General features: G+C 35.0%; 2 protein-coding genes across 3 annotated transcripts in view; one reads left to right on the top strand and one right to left on the bottom strand.

Annotated features, from left to right (window-relative positions):
- Positions 1 to 498: 498 nt before the first annotated feature.
- Positions 499 to 19,180, bottom strand: part of PPAT (phosphoribosyl pyrophosphate amidotransferase) — a 36,269-nt gene continuing 17,587 nt past the window's right edge. Inside the window, exons 2-11 of one of the 2 annotated variants that reach the window (XM_069456775.1) lie at positions 12,649 to 12,715; positions 11,266 to 11,472; positions 9,095 to 9,207; positions 8,846 to 8,991; positions 8,251 to 8,323; positions 7,217 to 7,368; positions 6,680 to 6,807; positions 5,052 to 5,273; positions 3,764 to 3,884; positions 499 to 2,663 (exon numbers count right to left, since the gene is read on the bottom strand). In XM_069456775.1, coding sequence (XP_069312876.1) covers positions 2,467 to 2,663; positions 3,764 to 3,884; positions 5,052 to 5,273; positions 6,680 to 6,807; positions 7,217 to 7,368; positions 8,251 to 8,323; positions 8,846 to 8,991; positions 9,095 to 9,207; positions 11,266 to 11,472; positions 12,649 to 12,715 — 1,426 coding nt within the window. In that variant the 3' untranslated portion in view covers positions 499 to 2,466. The remainder of the gene's footprint in view (positions 2,664 to 3,763; positions 3,885 to 5,051; positions 5,274 to 6,679; positions 6,808 to 7,216; positions 7,369 to 8,250; positions 8,324 to 8,845; positions 8,992 to 9,094; positions 9,208 to 11,265; positions 11,473 to 12,648; positions 12,716 to 19,180) is intronic. The other variant, XM_069456776.1, reaches the window with a different exon arrangement.
- PAICS (phosphoribosylaminoimidazole carboxylase and phosphoribosylaminoimidazolesuccinocarboxamide synthase) overlaps positions 14,773 to 19,180 on the top strand; it is a 35,359-nt gene continuing 30,951 nt past the window's right edge. The window contains 1 exon segment of the mRNA XM_069456774.1: positions 14,773 to 15,154. Coding sequence (XP_069312875.1) covers positions 14,773 to 15,154 — 382 coding nt within the window.

Genomic DNA, 19,180 nt, shown 5'->3' with positions numbered 1-19,180 from the left:
AGTGCCGTGGCATCAGTCTAGCTCACAGCAACCTCAAACTCCTGGGCTTAAGCGATCCTACTGCCTCAGCCTCCCGAGTAGCTGGGACTACAGGCATGCGCCACCATGCCCGGCTAATTTTTTGTATATATATATTTTAGTTGTCCATATAATTTCTTTCTATTTTTAGTAGAGACGGGGTCTCACTCTTGCTCAGGCTGGTCTTGAACTCCTGACCTCGAGCGATCCACCCGCCTCGGCCTCCCAGAGTGCTAGGATTATAGGCGTGAGCCACCGCGCCCGGCCCTTTTACCTATTTGTGTACTTAGGATTGCATTTCTAATTATTTGTCCCTCCTACTCAATCAGCAGTTTTGCCAGGTTCATAAGAGATGGCCTATTTATTGAAATGCCTGGATCAGAGAAATAAGATCTGATTAGCTGGTGCCAAGTATGGAGCCTGGAAGTTGTCTTCATGCACTAACTAAAAAAGCCACCATTTAAAAAAAGCACACACATATTTAAACACACTTATTACATATATTTGTCACCCAGACATCACAAAGAAGTCACAAAAAAGGTTTAGTTCACAATATAGATCGTTTGAAAACACATTTTTCATCTTCTCTGTAGTTTACAACACTCTACTTATATAAATTTAAAGTGGTTAAACAACATTTGAGATTAAATTGTTAAAAAATTGTAATTGAATTCAGACTGCATAAAATTGTGAAAATAAAAGTCCATGATGGAGAAATATTAAGCAATTTGTAGAATTACCAAATTGTCACAGTATTATTTTTCTTTACAAAAGCATCTCAATAAAACAAATAAGAACTATGGAAAACACAAAAGTAAAATCAGAGATTTTGGTTTAGTACTTTCCCTGAGTCTCTGGTTTTTAAAAATCAAATGTCAGTAAGGCCAGGTCAAAATGGACCCACAGGTCTTGCCTCCTCCATGCTGCCATAGGGAATACCTTTAAGATAAGAGGCGATAATGCTGAAGTGGTCCCAGGGCTTTATTCAAATGTCACTCTGCCTGTGTCATTGCCACAGGGTTATCCGACCCAGACCCACGGCTGCCCGTGGGCTTACAGAGCTGTCAAGATTTTATCTTGGCCTGCCATAATTAATATAGGAGGCTATATACCAAATGAAGACAAACAATTTCAGTTATTAATAAATATTAATTTTGAAATGGATTTGGACACTATATACATCAAATTGTGGTAACATAACACGGAAACAATCACTTTTAGGTTTTAAAAATCTTACACAAACAGGGGTTGGGGGCAACTCATCTTAAACGTCTAAATCTTGGATGTTACAAGAAAGAAGTTCTTTAGATCCTAATAACACAAAGTAGAAAAAAGTGATTATCAGCTGATGCTTGGATATGGGCATTCTAATTCCAAAAAAGTAGTTGTTGCCTTGAACCTTAAATAAAATTGGCCCCTACTGTGTTTCTACTTGATCACTTCATTGCAAGCATATGTATGTGTATATGCATATGTATACTTGCAAGTGATCAAGCACTTTAATTAAAAAAAGCATATGATAATCAAATTAAGAATAAAGGGTTTATTTGAATGTAAAAATTTGGTTTGTATTTCAAATGTACTAGGTGGCTTCCTGAGCTTATACTATTAGGGCACTAAGTATTATGGATCACACTTTCTAGTCAAATGAGGGAGAAACTTGTTCACAGACAGATTTTTACAACCATTCTTGGGGTATATCTCAAGGACAGATGGCAAAGATCCACCAAACTATGTCTCCCTCCATCATAACAAAATCATAACTGTAAATTAATCTCAAAAAGGTTAATAATCATTAGCTTTTCAAAAGCTAGTAATCATGTACTATCTTACAATTTGGGGGTGAAATGATGGCTCTAACCACCAAAGTATGAAATTTATTCACATTCCAATTAGTTATTTAATAATAAAAGTACCCCATTGCACAAGTGGGGAAACTGAGGCACAAAAGATCTTTTTATATAGATAGTAAGTTTTGTTTAAGGTTAGACAGTGAAGCCAATGTCATAACTACAGTCAGAACTGTAAAGGCTAGACACCTACAGTGTATAATGGATTCCAACTTCACAGGAAATGTTATATTTAACTCACTTGTCCTGTTTGCGTCAGGCCTCCTATCTTAGGTCTAACCTCTTGCAAACCCTTTAAATCAAGGGCCTGGCAAATGTCACTTACCACCTGCCTTTTCTGATCAGGTACAAAATGCTAGCCAATGCTTGTATAAAAAAAGAATACCGTATGTTGTTGTCTTATATATAATTAGCAAGGTTCAATTATAGCACTTTGGTACCCTTTTCAAAAAAAAAAATCTTAAAACGTGTAAAGGTATAACATAAGCATGTGGCATTTTATATTGTACCAACAGAGCAACAGTAAACAGATAAGGTGTAACCACTGTAACTTCCTAACCAACTTTATATCTTGAAATGATACATCTGCCCCTACCAGCTACCATTCCAATTCTACAGGGTATTTTCCAGTGAGACAAGCTGTACAATGACCGTTCTTTTCAAAACATTCCAGACCATTTCCATTTTCTTGAATCATAATATCTTGCCTTTCCACCTTCTGTTTTTTAAATTTTATCCCTTCGTGTACAGATGAAACCAATCCTTCTACTGACAGATACACAACGCTGTTTGCTCCTATGGGGGAAAAAGGGAAAAATAAAAATATCATGAGAGTTTCTTTAGAAAGGAAGAAATGCTTCAACAGAGAATGTTTACAAACAGAATAATTTAAGCCAGGGTAAAAATTTCTCCTTTATTCTTTCTTTAAAAAAGAAAGGAAAGAAAGAAAATCAGTAAAACTCAAGGCCTTTATTTTTAAAATTATAAATTGGAATTTAGGGTATAACATAATTCAAAACAGCAGAGGCTTCAAGTCCAGAAAGGATTTAGAAGTAATCCAGAAAGGGTTCAGGAATAATTTTTTTGATTTTGAAATCAGGAAGATCTCGGTTCAAATTTAAGCTTAAGGTTGCTTACTTTTTGCTAAGACTATTTTTGCATCTGTAAGATGGGGGAAAACATTGCTGAAATTGTATAGTTTTTGTGATATTATTATGATAATATAGGTAATACATGGAGCAGGGTGATATTCAAAATATTTAACCAGTAAGGCACAGGAATGACCAATTTAAAGAAATGCCAGCCATGAACAACTGGTGTGGAGGTACCACAGCACAATGGTTGTATTTCATGTGATAGTTACACAGTTTATACATCACCTGATTGAAGGGAAGATGTCTCATTAGGGATAAACTAGATCTCTAAGTCTCTTTACCTCATTATTAAAGATAAGCCTACACAAGGTTTTTACTTTTTGATTTGTATCTATATTCAAATTATTCTATTAGAATCTGTGATAAAACTGTTTTTGACAAATATAGAGGACATGAGAAACCAAGAAAGGGGAGGGTGGGGGGGATGTGGGATAAAAACTTGCTTATTGGGTACAATGAACACTATTCTGGTGACACACCAAGAGTTCTGACTTAAGCATTACATTAATACAAGGTATTCATGTAACAAAAACACTTGTACCCCTCTTAATCAATATTTTGAAATAAAAACAACAAAAAAACCCAAAACCTGTTTTTGTTTTTCTTGGGATCTGACTTTGGGAGGCTTTAACTGGTATTCTTGTACAAATTCTCTCTACCTGGAAACCCTTTCTTCCTGACAAGCTTTGGATTTTCTCTGTTAACAAACAAACAAATGTTTACAGAAATTTTAATAGTTACCTAGATATTCTGCAAGATGATCAAATTCTGGTTTATTGGCAATAAGCTCTTCTTTTGTGGGAATGTTTATTCCCATGAAGCATGGATATCTAATTGGTGGTGAGGCTACTCGAATGTGTACCTTGGAAAGAAATCATTTCACATATTCTTTGTAAGAATAAGTAGGCAAAATTCTCTTTCATTGAGTAAATGCAACATAAAATTGTTTTACAGAATATTCAGTAACAACGTATTGATAATAAATATAGAATCTGTTTCACTGAATAATAAACGAAAAAGAATCCTGGAAAATCACACGGTAAACATAGAACTGTAGTGTTCAGTCAAAACTACTCATAGAATTAATTCATGACCAAGGAATCATACTTAGGGCAGCCCTGCTCCAGACTGCAGCGTGTCCTGGACGAGAAGTTCAACATGTCAGCCATTTGTAAAGGATTCTTTCTCCAGAGCTGCTGCTTTATTCTGTCACTTATTAATAAGGAATTTTCTTTCTCCAGATATCCTACTTCTCATTTAATGAGCTTATATTCCTAGCACTACTTTCGTTTTCTCTTATAATACCTGAATGGTTCTTTTGCCTACCCCTTATTTTACCACTTTAAAAAGAAAAGTACAATTTACCTGGATGTAACAAAAACCTTACTAGTACAACAGAGCTATTTTTGTCTACTATTATTTTCTGCCTTTTTTCAGGTACACTTCCTTTATTATAATTGGTGTTCACATTTACTTTTTAAACTTTCTTTATAGAAAGGATTTCCCCACGTTATGCAGTCTTCATAATTACAGCTTTTAATGGCTGCATCACACTTCATCACATTGAATAGATCAATTTACTAAACTATTCTCCTACAGGTAAATATTTAGCCTTTGTTCTTTGTTTTTGTCTATTTTTTTTCATTATTGTAATAGATGTTGAATTTACTTTTTCCTTTGTATATTACATAATTTTCATCCTAACCAGTCATTAAAAAATGCTAGAAAATCATAATCACAACTATCTCTGAAACTTTCTAAACTGTATACATTTTAAGTTTGTACATTGAGCTTTTTAATCTATGAAGGATTAAATTTAGTATAGTATAGTATATAGCATATAGCATAAGAGTGGCTATTACATGTTCTCCAAGTTGCTACACTGTTATTCCTAAACCAACCTGATATGAAAAATGTTAATTTATTATATTGAACTATTCATTTTGATTCACCATACTAAATTGTATTTTTAAGTCAATATCACATTGTTAATTATTGATACTTTAGGATATGTTTTAACATTAGTTACCTCTTTTGCACCAGATTCTTTGAGCAATTTTATTATAGGTGAGATGGTATTGCCTCTCACAATTGAATCATCTATAAGGACAATTCTCTTGTCTTTAAAGTTGTCTGACAATACTCCAAATTTTTTTGCAACACCAAGTTGTCTTAACCTCATGTTTGGCTGAATGAAAGTTCTTCCTACGTATCGGTTTTTACACAGCACCTCCACATACGGAAGTCCACACTGGTGAAGAAATAAAAACGACAATGAACAGCAGTATACAGAATACCCTAGGCTCCTACTTTCTCTAGATTGGGTTGCCACTATAATATGTAATACTTCAAAACGTGGTTGTTATTGTCAATGCTCCATCATCAGATTATAATTTTCCTTCACTATTTAAACTGTGGGGAGGGAAAAAGGCAAAAAGAAAAACCACTAAAAGTAATATACTTGGTGGAAAAACCAATTCATTTTGCTAGAATTTGTAACATGTCTTTCTTAAACAAATATTATTCCTGTATCTTGAAAGAGAACACTAAGCATATGAAGACACGACAAAGAATAAATCGTTGTCAGAAAAATTCACATATTTTAAAATTGTTGGCACAAGAATTAAAACCAGTAGGCTATGGAGATACTTTTTAGGGACAGGAGGTAATTCATCCATTTCTCAAGGTAGCCTTCCCTAAAATGTAGGCATATTATTTCCTTCAGTAGCTAATAAACGAAACTATCCAAGGTAGTGATTATCAGGTATTATACCCTAGGATCATTATAGTTATACAATGTACCTGATTATGAAAAATAAAATTTAGCATAGTACTAGGAACACTAAACTAAATGAACATAAACAGCTTATTACCTATACTCAGTAGGGAGCAAATACACCAGTGACTTATGAGAATACTTCAAGAAGTAGATCTTAATAAAAAATAAATATTAACCACTAAATTCTATATATAGCTGACCCTTGAACAACATGGGTTTGAATTACATGGGTCCTTATAGGTGGATTTTCTTCTGCTTCTGCCACCCCTAAGACAGCAAGACCAACCCCTCTTCCACCTCCTTAGCCTACTCCACGTGAGGACGACAACTGGATAAAGAACTTTATGATGATCCTCTTTCACTTAATGAATAGTAAAGATACTTTCTCTACCTTATGATTTTCTTAATTTTTTTCTCTAGCTTACTTCATTGTAAGAATACAGTATATAATACATATTACATACCAAATATGTGTTAATTGACTTTTACATTACCAGTAAGGCTTCCAGTCAACAGTTCGCTACTTAGTAGTTAAGTTTTGGGAGAGTCAAAAGTTATATGCAGATTTGAGTCAGGGGGCAGGGTGGTCAGTGCTCCTAACCCCTGCCTATTCAAGGGCCAACTTTATACTGATGATGTCATCTTTTTAAAAAGAAGGGGCAATCTAGTCTTTGGGTGAACCTTTTTATGATCTTTACTAAAACAGTGCCATTGAATAAAAAGGCTAGAAAATGAATATTGCTTATAAAGGAATGAACATTAAGCCCAAATCTTCCTTCTTCTTTACAATAAGTTGATGAATTTCTCTTTATAGGCAGGATTTTCTTATTCTACAGCTAGCAGAGCAATTTATTGCATGTTAATTAAGAGAAAAATACCTTTGCTGCATAACCGAGAGCTGCAGGTGTGGCAGATTCCGGAACAGTGCTAACCAAATCTGCATCCACAGGAGCTTCAATCGCCAGCTGCTGGCCACAACGGTACCTTACTGTATAAACCATTTGGTCTGGTATGTTTGGAAAACGAAATAGATTATTTTTACTTAGCATAATATAATATTGCTGTTCTAAAAAACTAATGCTAGAACTCTACAGACTGAGTATAAAAAGAAAAGCGATATAAATGAAAATATTTAAGTGGAAATACACAAATTGGGGGATTTAACTATGTAGTTTTTAAAAAATTTGACATTAATATAGATCTGAAAATCATAATCCTTACTCATAAAAGAAAAACAAAATCCAAGAGTTGAAAGGAAAGGAAAAATAGTGATCCTGTGGGCTTACTCCTATATCTACAACATGTAACTATGTGTCTTCAAAGAGCCAAGTAAGCCTTTGGGCCAAGAACTGCCATGTTTCAATGACATAACTAAGAAATTTACATGAATAGTCAAAGAAAAAAAGTTTGCATACCTTCAAACATACTATCTGGTCTTGCAAAATAGACATATTCAAAGATACAAAAAGCCACTGGGTTTCCTTCAGACCTTGATACGATATCAAGAGTTCGAACATTATGTCTGGATATTGCCACAATTTCTCCAGGCAAGACTTCACGGTAGTATCTTGGGAAATAAAGAAAGAAGACTTTTAATAAACTAGTCCTTAAAGCTGATGATAACATCAATTACAAAGCACACAAAAAGTCCCCTCCCTTACACAGATAAAATGGATTCATTTAATACAAAATCTGGAGATGTCTTAAAAAAAAAAAAAAAGTAATATACCTTGAGCAGTAATTTCTGTCTTTTTGTTACTACTAAGTTCTAATTTGGAATTGAGATTAAGTTTTATCAAGTTTTGAAGGAATAAAGGCTAAAGAAAAAATTTTTATGCTGGCTTAAGTTTTCCTATTCCTTGTTGAAGAAGTTCTTCCTTTCTAAAATAAATCTTGTGATATTTTGAAAGAAGGATGCCAGTTTCAGAATTAGAAGCTATTACTAGAACATTAAAGTTAAACTCACTCCAACTGCTAAGCACAATGTACATTAAGAAAATGCAATTATAGGCCGGGCACGGTGGCTCATGCCTGTAATCCTAGCACTTTGGGAAGCTGAGGTGGGAGGATTGCTTGAGCACAGGAACTCAACACCAAGCTGGGAAACGCAGTGAGACCCTGACTCTACAAAAAAATTAAAGAATTAGCCTGGTGTGATGGCTCGTGCCTGTAGTCCCAGCTACTCTGGGAAGCTGAGCCAGGAGAATTGCTTGAGCCCGGGAGCTGGAGGCTGCTGCAGTAAGCAGCTGTGATCACGCCACTGCACTCCAGCCTAGGTGACAGAGCGAGACCATGTCTCAAAAAAAAAAAAAAAAAAAAAAGGAAAAAAATGCATTTATAAATATTGTCTTGCAGACATGAGAAAGAAAACTTTCACGTAAATATCAAAAGAAAAATTTCTTATCAATGTGGGAAAAGATAATGTACCAAATGAGGTTAAAACTTTTACCTTGCACCAATAGATAAGAAGCTACAAGATTCTGAAGATACCACCCATCCTTCTGTTTCTAATGTTTTTTTCTCTGTAAATCACAAGATAATCAATTCAGTTAATGGAGTCAAAAAATATTAAAAAGAGGTTATTTGAACAAAACAGTTAAACACCAAATAAATAATAAATAAATAAAACTCACAGAATAGCTATTTCTATGACTTTAAGAAGCCTATGGATCCTCACTTGAAAATAAACGATTCTCTAAAATTCCTTCTAACATTATGATTTTATGAATTGAATAAGACATTTTGGTAAGTCAAAAAGAAAATCACTAAATCATACTACAGAAATGAAAGGCTAGGCAAAGGATATGAGTAAGCAATTCAGACAGGAAAAAAGAGGAATGTCCATTAAACACATTAAAAATGACTCATCCTCAGAAGTACTCAATGAAATGTACTTTAAAAACTAAGAATATCACTTTTTTCTTTTTTACCTATCCCCGTCTCACCCACAAGCTTCATATACCTCAAGAGTTTAGGGCTTGCCAGTAGTAGGACAATAACTTTGAAAAACATTATAAAATTATATGCCTTCTGAAGTTCATTACCTTTCTCATTTATATCAGATACTGGAATAAGACGACCAATGCACAGAGGACGATTTCCGTAAGGATCTCGTACTGCATAAATAACATCTCTGTGCATTATAAGCAGGGAGTATGCTGTGGGTGCCTCCTTCATTAAGTTTTTAATCCTGGAATTAATTAAATAATTGAGTGAATAACTTCAGTTACAAACACATGGAAGGCAAAGTTCTCACTACCAGAGCTGCAAGTTTAATCCAGTTTTACAATTACCTTGCTACCCAGTCTGGAGTGTCATCTTGTTCCTGTGGAGGGGTATATGCTAGTAACTGGGTAATCATTTCACTATCAGAACTTGTTGAGAGACCAACACCATGTCGCAGAAGCTATATAGAAAAAATAAAAGTTTAATCATCAGAAGGAAAGTTCCAGCCCACCCCTCACTCAACAGCCCACCATAATGGAAAGAAATCAGGTATTCTGTGAATGCTCAGTTATGAAAAATCCTGTATCCCACTAGTGGTATGTGTGTACTAATAACAGAGGGCCACCACTGGAGGCAATGGGAAATCTCTGAAGGTTTTCAAGCAGGGAAAAAAGTGCTTTGGTAGATATATTGAAAAGCTTTTGAAGACTAAATTTGAAGGCATGTAGACCTGCAATGGGGGGAAGGAGCATGAAGATTTGGTCTGTGGTTCTGATTTTTTTCTACCCTCAACATTCTGGACAAATGAGACATATTCCCATAAGAGTGGTACACTCCAGTGATGACTTTCAAGGTGGGATTGTTGGTGGTGGCTACCCATCCTTGTTGATCATTACTGATGGAAGAAAACAACCAACTATATTGAACAATTACATGAAGATGTAATAAATATTGCCTGTGTATACTCTGTGACAATTACAAAGTTGTGAGCAGGACTGACCAGGACAAGGGTAGCCCCATGGACATGCACAGAATGAGTTTAAATGGACATTACAGAACATTTTCAGTAGGCAGCTAAATGTGTAGTGATGAAGTTTAACATCTGAGTATGGGGTTATGTCTGGAAACAATGAGCTAGTGATTGTCTCTACGTGATAAAGTTTTTAGTAATGTTTACTTCATATTTATACTTTTGTGATTGCCTGAATTTTTTAAATGAACCTTACAGTTTTTCATTTGGGTACAGAAAAGCACATAATCATCACTATAATGCCATAGCCTAAGAAGAAGGCAGGGCAAAGCTCTGGGAAATGCCTGAAGTTAAAACTGAAAGTAGAAGGACAATGAGTGATACAGAAGCATGGATTCTAGATATTTTTGACCCACCAGTTCATCATTATTCAAATTCTATAACTGTTCATCATATGTGAAATGCCTGACTCCAGAATGCTAAAAAGATAATGGTGTGTGTGTGTGTGTGTGTGTGTGTGTGCGTGTGTAACCATCCTATTACTAAATATCACCTGGTGGGGGTGGGGGTAAGGGGATAAAAAAAATAAAAATAAGTAAATAAATATCACCTGGTTCTGAGGTTACCAAATCCAGATTATTGTAATCTAATAAACTGAAGAAACTCAGTATTAATTAATGAATGTCATGAATGGATAAAAAAGAAGCTACCAGGAATATAAAGACACCAAGTAGTAAAAAAAAAAAAAAACATGAAATGATGAAGGCATAGGCACAAATTTGACACCACTGGTACAGAAAGCTCCAAATAACATTCTGTAAACAAAGTGTATAAGCAAATACTTTGTCCCTTCTCTTAGACTGTTTTAATTTCCTGTAATTGTTTCCAATTCATCTTTTCTCATATTTGCCATCTTCAAGTTTATATTCCATTTTCTTCTTATGCTTTTGTGATATATAAGAAATACGGATCTTGGTTTTCCTCCTGCTCTTTCTTGGCAGACAGCTACTAAAACTTTCGGAAATGCCAAAATGATAAGTCTCTTTTTGTATGCTAATGAGATGAGTAATGGCTAGAAGCTTCTGGACAGTATCACGATGGGGGCTGGTTGCCACAGGAATCAACCAGGTGATTAGAGGGTCGGAACTTTCAGCTTCTCCCAGGACCTCCGGGGAAAGGAGAAGGGGTAAGGCTGAGTTGATCACTCCCAATGGCCAATGATTTGAGCAGTTGTGCTACTACTTAATGAAGCAACCACAAATCAACTTTCCCAAATCTCTACTCAAAGCACTGCATTCGAAAGGTGAGCATTTTAAAATGCAGATTCTCATCCCTGCCCCCAATTCTGAGAGGATAGCTTAGAATCTGGAATTATAACAAGTACTCCAGGTAATTCTGGTGCAATTGTTTGTTGCAATTAGGTGACAGGTAGCAACATTTAGAGATTATGAAGAAAATACAGAAAATGCCCTTTACCAAGATCCTTAACTTTAACTGGTTCCAGTCATTTAAAAAAGGCCTAAAAAAAAAAAAAAAAAAAAACCTTACCTTTTTCCTTAATCGAGCAGCATTTACCAATTCGCCATTATGTGCCACAGCTATTTTCCCATGAAGTGTTTCAACAACAAAGGGCTGGCAATTTTCTAATTCACATTTTCCTGTAGTGGCGTACCTCGTGTGTCCAATTCCAAGATTAGAAACATATAATTTCTTCAAATTGTCTCCAGTAAAAACGTGATTTACAAGACCCATTCCCTTGAGAAGTCAAAGTAAAAATGCATCTTAGGAAAAAACAGAGACTATTACTGCTAGTGAGTATTAAAAGCCCCTCTGCTCAGGTAACCCAAATTAGATAATGCAGTTCACTTAATTTATCTGTGCTTCGTAGTTGTAATCTTAAAAAACAAAAACAAAAAAACTTAACCTGATTGTAAGACCTGTAAAGCACTTACTTTAAAAAAAATTTTATGGAGGTGAAATTCACAAAACATAAAATTAACAATTTTAAAGTGAACAATTTAGTGACATTTAGCACACTCACAATTGCACATGTACTTCATAAGGTATTTTTCTTTTTATTCCTTTCTTTAGAGACAGGGTCTTGCTCTGTTGCCCAGAACAGAGTACAGTGACATCACCACAGCTCACCGCAACCTCGAACCTTTGGGCTCAAGCGATCCTCCTGCCTCAGCCTCCCAAGTAGCTGTGAGGCTTGCACCACCACACCTGGCTAATTTTTAAAAAACTTTTTGTACAGACCGGGTCTTGCTATGTTGACCAGGCTGGTCACAAGATACTTTTTATTAAAACGTTTAATAACAAATGTACTGAGCAATAAAATTTGTCATATATAAACTAAAACTTGCACTTTTAATGCACTACCACACTAGAAAAAAAAAAATTTGTTTTCCTCGAGGCCACAGTGTTTGATTCTGAAAATAAAATAAAAACTTTGAAAACAAAACGATCCTTTCTAATTCCATGAAAAATTTGTTGTTTTTCATTGTTTTCTGTGTGTGAGTTTTATGCAACTTGAAAAATAGTTCACACGGCTCCCAAGGTAAAGAGATGTGTGAGTTACATATGCTTCACGAAGCCCCAGGCTCTAAATTAGAGTGAGTTAAATACAACTCACATGGCAGTTAATGTGTTAAAAAAAAAAAAATCAAAGCATAAGTATTTAAAGAAATGACCTCCTATTTGAGTGAGTCAATCTTAGGCAGCAAACTATCACTGAGAAAGAAATACATCTTAATTTGACAAAGGTTAGAATATAAAATTGGAAATGGCTCATCCAAAAAATGTTACTTCTAACTGCAAATTATTTTGTTTAGACCCCTCTCCTCACCTGGCTATTGTTCTTTTTTAAGAATTTATTTTATTTAGCTATCGTTATCTTTATCATCGACATTTTTTAATGTTCAAATTTACCTTGTGCGTTTTGAATGTTGGCACTGAATTCCCATCACTGGTCACAATACCAGCACTCTCTTGACCCCTGTGAATATGAAAACATATTAACTGTTAAATCTGCTCAATTGATATGCTTCTTAAAGAACTTTATCAAGCATACCTTTCTCAACAAGCATCCGTGAACCAGCCGACCACCACATTAAATACTGCTAGTATTAGCACCACTTCTACTGATGATGAAGATGGTGACAATTAGCAATGGCAGCAGATGCTATTGTCACAAGATGATATTGTCATCTAATTCTAACTAATATGCCAGGTACTGTCCGAAGCATTTTCCATGAATGATTTAATTTGGTTTTCGCAGCAATCCTGTGAAGTAGGTACTATGAGTATCATGCCCATTTTACACATAAACACACTAGAGCAATGGAAAGGAAACTAAGTAACTTGCTCAATGTCACACAGACAGCTGGTGATACAGCCAGGATTAGAACCCTGACAATCTGACCAGAATTTGTGCTTCTAACCTCCATTCTATGGCCTCTAAATAAGGTTTCAACAGGATGAGTATTGTTAAAGTTGATTATCCAAATTGGGTCATTCTTGTTACATCCAACAGAGTTGTGGGGTCAGGGGAAAAAAGCAATCATCATATAAAACATTGCTCTAGAAATATAATTCTCTGCAAGTCCAGTGGCTGAAACTGCCTTTTGTAACCTGAAACCAGTTTTATCTATAGCTGTTGAGATAACTTGCTGCAACTCTAGGACTAGTTTTGCCCGCCCCCGTTGCCCACCAATTGGAGCTTGTCAGCTCTCCAAAGCTTTACTGATACCAATGAACTTTGTCTTAGAATCTCACATTGTTCTTTTATAAAATCCTCAACCTTCTCTTTTTTCTTCAGACCAAAGATCACCAGTCTGCATGTATGCCTCAAATTGCAATTCTTTCTTCCTGAATAAAATGTTAGAGATTTGTCTCTACATTTTTATTTTTTGACTTCAACAGTATGTAGATATACATAAAAAGGAGGGAAAATGCTTATTTGTGGGTACTGAAACTGTAAGCATTTTGCTGTTGTTGTTTTTCTGAATTTTCTAAATTTTCTCCAACAAGTATCACTTTCATTATAAATGCTGCTTCTAAAAACCCTCTGCTGACCAGGTACCCTTTCCCACGTCTGTGTCTTATTTCCTGCATTAGTATTTTAAATGTGATGATACAGAGAAAAAAGCCAAAACCTAGACTGGTGCCAGAGCATAGTAAAGCTTACAGAATCTGCACCACTGTGCAGTATAAAGTCTGATAAAATAAAGGTTCCAACTGCTCGATAATTTTTAATAGTTCTGAACAAGTGCTACAAAGATTAGATGTTTATGGACAAATTTTTGTTCCAAAGAATATTTATCAGGGTAGAAATAAAAAGCAAACCTCTTCCATGTATGTATGTAGACTTATAATTGTTAATATATTGATTTATTTGGTAAAAAAGAATATTTTTCAAAATTATATATTATAATTGTTTAGGTATTTTATTAACAGGAAAAACAACATTAAATACACTTGCAAAGTAAAAATCTAAAAAAACCTGTAGTGATTCTATTGAATATATTAAATACTATGCTGAAAATAGATGTGCATAATACTATACAGTTTATGAGACTAAATAAATTCTGATTTAGGATTCTTTTACTTAGTGCAATGCTGTGATTTTTAATTAACTGATGCTAGAAGACTAGGTGATTCACATCAGAAAAAAAATATGTTAACATTAGCTATAAACCTCAGGGCAAAAAAAGAACCGCTGCCAATTATTTTTAAAAATCAACAATCATTTGGTAAAACAGTACATTATGTAAGAAAAGAAATACAAAAAAAGTGGTTTTCTTGTCCTATTGTGCTAAGGGTAATTTTTCTGTAAAGCTGGAACGAATAAGGTTAGGAATCATTTAGGTCCAGGCTTCTTTAACGAACAAAGCCTGCTTATTTGGCAGTTTCTCAAGTTACTCCCTCAGGCAGCTTGAACCAGTTAAGCAGATCCTTTCAGCTCTTCAGAGCTTATAGACAACCAGCCATCTGGTTTCCTAGGAAACAAAACCTTGGCTAAAAACAGTGAATCATTTCCAGGTCACTTTCAACATGGAGAGTGGAGCAGGAAAGCACTGGACTGAGGAGGAGGTTAAAGCTTTGCTAAGTGTCTGGGCAGAAAAAAATATACGAAAACAACTTTATGGAACCCTGAGAAATAAAGGAATATTTATTTACATTGCTAAAAGGCTGCAATCATTAGGAGTACACAGAGATTGGAAACAGTGCCGCGCAAAGTATAAAAATCTCAAATATGAATATAGAACAGTTAAATATGCCCACAATTCTGGAGACAGCTCTAAAACTATGAAGTTCTTTCATGATTTGGATGCAATCCTGCAGTATGAACCTGCCACACAATTTACAGAGGAAGATGCAAACAGCAGGTACCTGGCAATGCTGAACCCAAGTACAGCCCCAGAGATCACTGAAGGTAAAAAGAAGAAGTACTATTTCTTTTGTTTTTCTTTGTTTTACAATTTTACAAACTATAAGAGTACAGGACTTCTGAGTCCATACGATAAGTATAGCCTGAAATATCAAGGTTGAGAAAAAACAATTTGTTATGCTATTTTACACAAGGTAAGAATTAATTTTTTAAAAAAGAGGTTAAATACAGCCACTCTTTAAAATCTGTAAAATACAGAAAAGGCACATTAAAATGGCATTAACTGGGGGGGGGGCAATGGCAATATACGTAACCTAAACATTTGTACCCCCATAATATGCTGAAATAAAAAAATAATAAAATAAAATGGCCTTAACTGCTAGTACCAACTGCATATCTGGTAAGTTTCAGAAATATAGATTAGATTAAAAAATAGTTGAGGTTTTAATTTTGTAAGAGTGGCAAAAAAGGGGGAAAATATAAAAAAACACTGTTCAACCGGTGTTTTCCCATAGCTCCAACAAGACAGAACTTTCTCCTCTATTTTAATGTTCCCATTTTCCTAAATTTATAAATAAAAGCACAAAAATACTAAGAACTGATAAACACTATTTCACTATTTGTTTGGAAGAACAGCTCCATTTTAACAATGAAGTAAAAAAAAAAGACAGATTTAATAGATTAAATGATTTGAAATTAACTGATTTAGGTATTAAAATGACGTTCTTGGCCTGCAGGGTCATTAAGACCAACACTATTTCTTAATACATAGATTTTGCTCATGGTGGAAGCTGCAAGCACCACTAGGCAAAGAGGGGGAAAATCAATGGTAGTAATGAGGTTTTTCCCATAGTCAAAATTCTAGAGAACAAATTGTTCAATTCAAATATCTGTAACAAAACACTGAGCTACCCACATTTAGTGATGTGAAACCTCAAAACGGAGGGAACCATGAATAAACAGAAAACCCAAGAAAATAGTAAATAGTATAACAAAGGTACCAATGCGGAAGAGGATTAAGAGGATATAAATTATAATTGGTTAACTTGAGTTAGCTGAGTTTCATGTTTACAGCTCTAAATATCATGTGGTTAAAAAAAAATGACCCCACTTACAAACATCCTTTGCATTTCTGATACTACACCAAATTATGAGAAACCTACGCAGTTACTACCATGTTAAACAGCAATTACATTGTTTTATTCAGTTAATCACCCTGGGCTCTTCATTATTTAGATGCTTTAAATATTGATTAATAAATAAGTAAACCACTCAGCTTCTGAAAGTCCCCGATTTTAACCATAGGTTGGTCTAATGAAGATGTGAGTGTCAATTTCTCCACTTCTTAAAGGGATCTTCTAGTGTAGGCCCATGGCTCCAAACTCCTTAGCATCACTCATAAGCAGAGGGCCTGTATTTACAGCTTAACCATGTATATTTAAGGTATCTCAAACCTCCAATTCTAAAATCAAACTCTTTTCCCCCATCAAAATTGATCCTCCTACAAATTGCTTCCACTTTAATATCAGTACATTTCCAGTCACCTATATAGACATGTTTGAGATATCCTTGACTTGTGGTCAGTCACTGTCTTTAAAAAAATCTACTGACATGTTTCATAAAATGTTCTTTCTGCTCCACTCAAGTTACCACCATCTAGAACTTCATCTCTCACATGGAATATTAATATATCCTCTTTACTGGTCTCCCTAGTTTTCAGCCTCTTCTCATACACCTTCTACAATTCTATTAATAGTTGTTCTTTACATTTTTTATTGTAAAGTTACAAGCATATTAATGTTTTGTTTGCATTAAAAATAATCTTTAAAGTACACCTAGGATTAATAAATTAAGATTAAATGTTACAGTTAATAGTTCTATAATATTTAACTGAGTGCATATGCCAGAGTTTAAGTCTTTGCCCCCCTCATACAAATGATACTGCAATTGGTAACTTTTGTCCATTTTTAACATTATTACTTTAGGATAGAAATTTCATTACTGAGTCACAGGGTAGGGTATGATTACTTTGAAATATATTTCTAAAATAACTGCTTTCCAAAAGAATCACTAGCAACATGAGAGTGTCTCTTTCATAGAACTCCTGTCATGCAAGATGATGGGGTGGGGTTGGGAAGGAGGGACTTAACAAATAAGTAACGGTTTATGCTAACTTAAGAAATAGTGGTCTATAATTATGTATAGAAGTGGTAACTTTTTGTTTTGCCTTTGTTTAATTACTACTGATGTGGAATTTTTTTTCTATATATTACTTTTACAAACAGACTGTCAATTGAGGCCTTAGAAATCTGCGTGACTTCTCTTGCCTTACAATTTTGGCTGATTTTATTTGAGCTACAGAGCCCCAAAATATTTTAATGTAATCAGTTTCTTTTCAAGGCCTAGAAAGCCCTCCTTTCTCCAGGTTTGAGTCATTTATAATGTCTTCTGGTTTTTCTATGGCGGAACCAGCAGAATTTTTATTGGTGTATGGTAAACTGAAGAAGGGAAGAAAATGAAAGTGCCTTTTCCACTGTTGGGATCAACCTCATGCAAGTGGTAAGAACAGAGGATCTGGTCCCCTCTGTTAGGCAGCAGATAGCCAGAGCCATGGCAAAGGACCCAAATATACTTCTAACAACCAACTCTAAGAGCCTTCATGTTCTGCTGTGATCATCCTCAACCTCACAAAGCCTTTGACCTACTGCTGCCAAACCACATTCCTTCAGTAGCCAAGTTTCCACTCTATTTCTGTCCTCTTACTTTATACAAATGCATCAGGAGTAATAATTTGGGAGTTTCAGTTTAAAATCTCTAGGGTCTCGGGGCCTCTGCCTATGGTTTTAGGATTCCTGGTATGGAAAGACCAACTTAAGAAAAAATTTCCATATGAGGCTGGGAAGAGAGCTTTCCCTTTTCACTCCCAACGGTATGTCTGCTCTAGGCCCTTTTCTGTGGGTATAAAACACGGCCCTAAACCAGATGAGCGAATAGGAAACCCTACCTTTCCTTACTCGCTCATAGTCAAGCTCAGGAGTTATAATAAATTACCTGGGCATCTCAATATCTTCCCCATGTTTCTCTAAAGAGAATTCTTATGTAATTCCAGATTGTTATTTTCCATATTTCCAACGAAATCTAAAACATCCCCTAACTGCAGTTTAGTCTCAAGTAATTATAAAACCCAATTTTAAATTTTTGGCAATTTTCACTTTGTGAGTTTAAAAAAAATACACATTTAAAAGCAGTGGAGTACTCTTGTACTTCCTATATTTATTTTTCATTTGTTTTCCTATTTCAATATAGGAACCCTAATGGAATTTAAGATGATAAATAGTACAGCTTTTCTTTCTCTTCAATGGGAATGCCTCTAAATATAATGGTGAATCATGATTTTAAATGAATGTCTATGCCATTAAAATCTCACCTAACATTTGATCTCTTAATGTAAAGTACAATGCTATTTATTGATTGATTGATTGAGACAGAGTCTTGCTCTGTGTCCCAGGCTACAGTGCTGTGCCATCAGCCTAGCTCACTGTAACCTCATACTCCTGGGCTCAAGCAATCCTCCTGCCTCAGCCTCCCTAGTAGCTGATACTATAGGTTCCCACCATTGACGCCCGGCTAATTCTTTCTATTTTTAGGAGAGATGAGGTCTCGCTATTGCTCAGGTTGGTCTCGAACTCCTGATCTCAAGCAATCCTCCCGCCTCAGCATCCCAGAGTGCTACCTGCCCTGGCTTCCCAGAGTGCTATGATTATAGGCGTGAACCACTGTGCCAGGCCTCAACAATGCTATTTATTTTACTCAGTAAAATAGAATTAGAAAAACATTAGAAATGATGAATAAATCTTTAATTCAAAAATTACAAAGACCAATCAAAATGTACTTAATTACTTCCTGATTAGTCTGCAACTTCATTGTAATAATGACTCTTCAACTTCACGTACCAACTGAATTATAAATTCTACATGTTGGGTTCCTTTAAAAGATATACCTTTTTTCCTAAAAGGGGATTTTTTTTTAAAAAAAGATGCATTTTATATCCTCCTCCTCTGATCAATTTAA

The sequence above is a fragment of the Eulemur rufifrons genome, chromosome 24 (genome assembly GCF_041146395.1).
Source record: "Eulemur rufifrons isolate Redbay chromosome 24, OSU_ERuf_1, whole genome shotgun sequence".
Classification (NCBI taxonomy): domain Eukaryota; kingdom Metazoa; phylum Chordata; class Mammalia; order Primates; family Lemuridae; genus Eulemur; species Eulemur rufifrons.
Note: the sequence above shows the minus strand (reverse complement) of the source record. Positions and strands in the feature narration are given on the sequence as shown.